Source organism: Centruroides sculpturatus, unplaced genomic scaffold, assembly GCF_000671375.1.
Source record: "Centruroides sculpturatus isolate CEXI.00-Female unplaced genomic scaffold, Cexi_2.0 scaffold250, whole genome shotgun sequence".
NCBI lineage: Eukaryota > Metazoa > Arthropoda > Arachnida > Scorpiones > Buthidae > Centruroides > Centruroides sculpturatus.
Window position 1 is genome coordinate 622,173 of NW_019384557.1, and position 5,977 is coordinate 628,149.

Consider the following 5,977-nt stretch of genomic DNA (forward strand, 5'->3'; position numbering starts at 1 on the left):
AAAAATATAGTAGATGTCAGATATGTAAATTTATATTGTAGAAGTTATGTAAATTCGTATTATATTGTCAATGCGTATCAAAGGAAATAAGGATTTTGTAAACAGATTTATGAGTAGAAAGTATAATTAATTGTATACCAATTTGATAATTGCTGTCCAGTGTATGTTTATATCAAGAATATGTCCAGAATATGTTTTATAGTTTATATTGGTTATATAATAAGTTTATGTCCAGAATATGTTTTAGATCAGGGATTTTTTAGAACTGTTTTGTAAGTGAAAGGTACGTTTTATATTTTTATGATTTCTACAATACTTGTGTTTTTATATGTATGTTATATTCTTTTTTAATGTTTTAGTTGGCTGAAGAGGGGCTTAAGAGCCCGAAACGTGTAAAATTTTCACACATATCAACTAAATAAAGATGAGAAAACCCGCCAAGTGTCTTAATTTATAACACTTTATTGTGTTAGAAGCATAAATATTTATAGCATTTCAATTTTTCTTTCTAATATATTTTAATCAACATATCAGGTAAAAACTAATAAGTAGTGCTCATTTGGGCTAACTCTCATTTTCACAATTTTCATGTGTAATTTTAGATATCAGCTGATGATGTAACAGATGATATAATTTCAGCTGTGGAGGGAGGACACTCCTAGTGGCAGAGGGAGGAATTACAAGAATATGCAAGTCATCACATGTTGTAAAAAATTTAATGTAAAATAAATACAAAATAATAATAATAATATGATAATTTTAACCATATGAAAAAAGTGTCAAAAAGTTTTCTGCTTTAAAAAGAAAACTAATGCATTAAATTTTGATTCTTTTTTCTTCACAGTCATTGTGTTTGTTGCTCTTGTTAAAAAATGTCACTCCTTCATACTGTTAAAGTTTTTAAATTAATGAATCAGGAACAATTTAAATCCTTATATTATTATTTCAGCAACCTAATAGTGCTGTTTTTTCACAAACTTATCACAATGACTTTTGTATATTATAACACTCCTTTTTTATTTTTTTTAAGTACCTTTAACAAAATGCATATCTGACATTCCTTCCATTTTCTGTATTTTGCTACATCTCAGTCTACAAACCTACAAACCTCAGAAGAACTCTAAACAGAAATGGTCCTATGAATGTAATCAAGCATTTAAGAGAGCCAAAGATGCTCTTTCAAACATAACTCATTTAGTACATTCAAAACAAGGCTGTATGTAATGTGTTATGGCTGATACATCAGATATGGTAGTTAAGACAGTCCTTCAGCAGTTGTGCAAAGACTTAAAAAGTAACATAAAAATAGGAGTCATTCATTCTTTTCAAGGAAACTTGCCTCATCAAAAAATGAAATACAGTAGAGCATCGTTTATCCGAAAGAATTCCAGTTGGCAAATTTAAATTTTCGCTAGTACTGTGGCACTGCAATCTTTGGCTATATCTTGGGCTACTCCAATATTTTTTTTTGTTGATGTGTGTTTTTTAGCTGGCAGCACTGACACTGTGTGGTGTTTTTCTGAGGATTGTGTATCATGCTGAATCAAATGTTTTTGATACTAGATTAACTTCTAAAGTATAAATTTTTTTTTTGTTTTTATATTTTTCAATATATTTATTTTGTTTGTAAAAAATAAAGAAATAATTTTTAACGATACAATAGCCACGATTATTATTTTAAAAAGTTTACACGAGGCTTAACATCGACGAAAATTCAACACAAAGCGACACGCAACAGAGAAAAATTTCAACATGAGATAGGTTAATATATTTTTCATACATAATCCGTTATCTGAAAAATAAGTTATCCGAACAACCCCAGTCCCCAAGTGATTCGGATAAATGACGCTCTACTGTATTCAACATTTGACAAAGAATTGCTGGCAGCCATAAAACACTTTAAATGTTTTTTTTTTTTTTAAGAAGGAAGAACATTTATTCTTTGTAAAAACCACAAGCTATTAACTTTCACACTCTTGTCCAAGACTGAACATTCATCCAGATAAAGACAGGAATTAAATTTCATGTTTCAATTTAATCTAAACACTTAACATGCCAAGGGCAAGGACAATAGTATTGCTGACATACTGTTAAGAATGGAATTTCAATAGGAGAGAACAATCCTCAACCTTCATCAAGGTTATCTACTTCCTGAGAAGATGCAAATAAGCTAAATTTTCTCAATACTAAAATGAAATTGTCAATAAAACTTGAAAAGTATGCTATATTCTTCTCAGCTGAGCAAGTCTGCTGTGAAAATTCCAGTGCCATCCCATAACTATTCATTCCTGAAACCCACAAATGCCAAATATTCAATGCTTTCCACTGATTGTCCATCCTGGCATTCAGACAACCAGAAAGTTCATGAAGCATGGCACCTTTGGCCAATTGGTTGCCATAGAGTATCAAAATATAGTAACTTTTCAATGCTAAGTGTCCATTAGCATTGAAAAGTTACCATACTGACAATGACTACAAATATTTCTTTTGAACTACTTCCTTTTCTTTAAGGGATTTGCCTATGTGCTGACATTCATCGGATAGAGGCATTTCCTATAGATTTATAAATAAAAACTGTTGCCCATGCCTTCTACCACAATTAGATTGGAAGATTTGGGAGTACCAAGCACTATCACCACTTATAAAGGAAGAAAATTTAAATCACCACTCTTCCTAAGCTTGCCTAATAGGTTCAACATACAGCCAAACAGTTATATGCAATGCTACAGCAAACAGTCTGGTGAAATAATTGCACCATTAAGTCAAAAATCAATAAGAGCAAGCAAAAACACCAACTGGAGATATTCTATACATACAATACTACTGGAAATAGGAGCTGCATACAAGGGGCATATTGGATACAAATCTGTACAATTGGTATTTGGAACAACCTGTGTCCCTACTAACAGGCTCATATCCACTACTCTGCTTTACAGACAGCTATCTTTGTCTGTCAACTAAATGTTAACTGTTGTAACCTGATGATGTTAACTAATTTGCAACCAACTAAAAATATTACAACTAAATGCTTGTAGCCATGTCTTCATTAGAAAACATGCAAACTTCTTAGTGTTAGAGAATTCCAGTCTGTTGTCTCAAGATCTTGAAATCATTTCACAATTACATTAACAGACAACAATATAATTGCAACTAATTGTTTAAAATCAGCCTATAGAGAAATAGCTGAAAACAATTCAGAATACTGTTATCACCAGCATCCACTCCTACCACCATGGACTGCAATCAAGTAGCCAAGCCAATCCTCAACTACAATCAAATTCATCAAGGCAAACAGTCAAAATGAAAATACACCACTTGTTCAGGACAGCATATGTATTTTTCTATTGACATTAAATGTTCACTAGAGTTTACTATTATGGTAAACTCTAGTGTACTTCTCTGTAGTACCATGTTTATTCTCTTATAATGTTTGATAAAAAAGTCACCATGTTGATAACACAAAAAATTTTCTATATCCTTCACAGAAGATGAACTTCTCTGTTGAGAAACCATATGTGAACTTTTCCTTCTTCCCTAGTGTAGATTCAAGATTGCCAGTACATGTGTAATTCCATTTCTATCATTTTTAATAAAACCATCTTCTCCTTGTTGAGATTAAGAGTTGAATTAAGTTGTTTCATTTTTGGGCTTTCAACACGATTGCAAACTATTCATCAACAATTCTCAACATTTTTGCATATAATTTAAAAAGATACAACTTATTTAGAATTAATTCAACCATTAAAATATTGCTAAAAATTAAACTTATATAAACATGTAAAATATAATTTTACTTTATATATATATATTTTTTAAATGTTAAAACAGAAAATCAAATACAACTACTGTTCAAATATAAATGACCAATAACCTGATTATTTGATATTTGACAACTACTGTTCACAGAACATAATGCAGCAGAATACCTGATTTAAACTTTTCAGACACAAAATCTTTAAGTGATGATACTAATATAGTGAAACCTCGGTATATGACCTTAATCCGTTCCTGGTGTTTGGGCTTATACCGAATAGGACGTATACCAAACCAACCTTTTCCATAAGAAGTAATGCAAAAATGATTAATCCGTTCTCATGTAAAAAAATGGCTGGCTTTAAACACCTTGCTTTCCTGGCTAGTTTCTGCTTGATTTTTCATGAGATCAGCATGTATCCTTTTAACTTTCTCGCAAATAATTTCTTCCGATACGCTGTCGCCGGCACACTGTTTTTCAGTTATCCAAAGCAAAAGCAATTTCTCGACATGATCTAATGTCTTCGATCTCTGTTTAGAAATTGATTTAACCCCTTTCGCAACGTTAGCAAATTTAATAATGTCTTTATTTTTCACGATTGTCGATATCGTCGTTCTCGGAATACGGAATGCAACAGTTAAATCTCGTTAAATCTCGAACACGCGTGCCACCTTCATATTTCTCAACAATCTCTTTTTTCAGTTCCGTTGTGATTCTAGTCATTTTTTTATTTTTCTGTTGCCCTTTTGCAATTCATGATTAATAAAAATAATAAAATGTTACTTACAAATTAAAATCAGAAGAAATTTAACAAAGTTATAAACCGTAGCACCGCGAACGTCTAGTCTAGTGTAGTACACCGATAGTGCTACTTGTTCATAGATGGCGCGTATAATTGAATTAAGTCGTATACCGAACAAAAGTCGTATACCGAGCAAAATTTGTTTCGTCCAAACAGGACGTATTCCGAATTGGACGTATTCTAAAGCAGACGTATACCGAGGTTCCACTGTATTTGATATAAACTAAAGCCACTCAGCATTCTTCTTAAGCCAGTTTTAGCTAGTTACAATTTAGTTTATTTATTTAATATTATTATTTTCAAATAATCTGACTATGAATTAATATACTATTAAGTGTTTTAGTATGAGTATTACTTTATTGTCATTAACTGAGAAAATTTTAAATAGCAATGAGCTAACATTGCAGGTTAACAACTTGAAATTTTTTCCTGGGGAAAATATTACAAGTGATGATTTATTACTCTGAAAATCTCAGAACATTAAAGAAATAAAATTAATATGTTCCTTTTTTATTATTCTTGAAGGAAAAAAAAAAACAGATAATGAAAGTGTCAACGAAAATTGCTTTCAGCTTAAAAACCAATTTCTGAACAACACCATAAGATTTTAAACAATTTGATATTAAATAATAATTCTTCATCAAATTTCACATTTAGATAAAATCCATCCAAAACTGGGTTGTAAAAACTATTTTCTCTCCCTAATATCAAAACCCTTTAATCTATAGACAAAGATTTACTTTGTTTAGGATCACTATTTATTATTACAACTATCACTTGTACTGGCAAATGCACTAATATTTAAAAGTGATAATAAAAAATTAATTTTTAAAGTGGTTTAAATATACAGTATTATATATTTAGTATATCATTTATATCTGATATTTGGTACTAACAAGGAGGCTTTGGGGAAACGGATTTTGATGATCTTTGGTGTAGAGGTAGTACATCATGTAAGTGTACTACCTGTAAAATACTAAAGTGCAATACAGTCGACCCCCCTATAATTACGGTCCCTACAGTTACGATTCCTATAAAACTACGAAAAAATTGCTACCGGTATCCGTAAAAAATAGTAAAAGTTCCCTATAAACACCTCAAACGTCATCGGGAAGCCGAACTACTTTCCCGCCGTCCGTAGCGCCACGCTACGGAGAGATTTCTATCGTCTGGACAGTATTATATAAATTATATATAAATTAGGTACTGTACATATAATTATATATTAATTATATATAAATTAGGTACTGTATATATAATTATATATTAACTTATTGTAACTTTGTTATAATTAAATATATAATTTCCGCCGTCTAGCGTGGCGCCACGCTACGGAGATTTTTACGCTAACTATCGTCTGTCAGTATGTAAATTAGGTACCGTAAGTCTAATACAGTACTGTAATTTTATACATTTCTTGT

The 5,977-nt window shown here is 31.0% G+C and overlaps 1 protein-coding gene across 1 annotated transcript in view; it reads right to left on the reverse strand.

Moving 5' to 3' along the window:
* Window positions 1-5,977, reverse strand: part of LOC111623897 (AT-rich interactive domain-containing protein 2-like) — a 243,928-nt gene that overhangs the window by 85,215 nt on the left and 152,736 nt on the right. Inside the window, exon 9 of the mRNA XM_023366627.1 lies at window positions 3,872-3,926. Coding sequence (XP_023222395.1) covers window positions 3,872-3,926 — 55 coding nt within the window. The remainder of the gene's footprint in view (window positions 1-3,871; window positions 3,927-5,977) is intronic.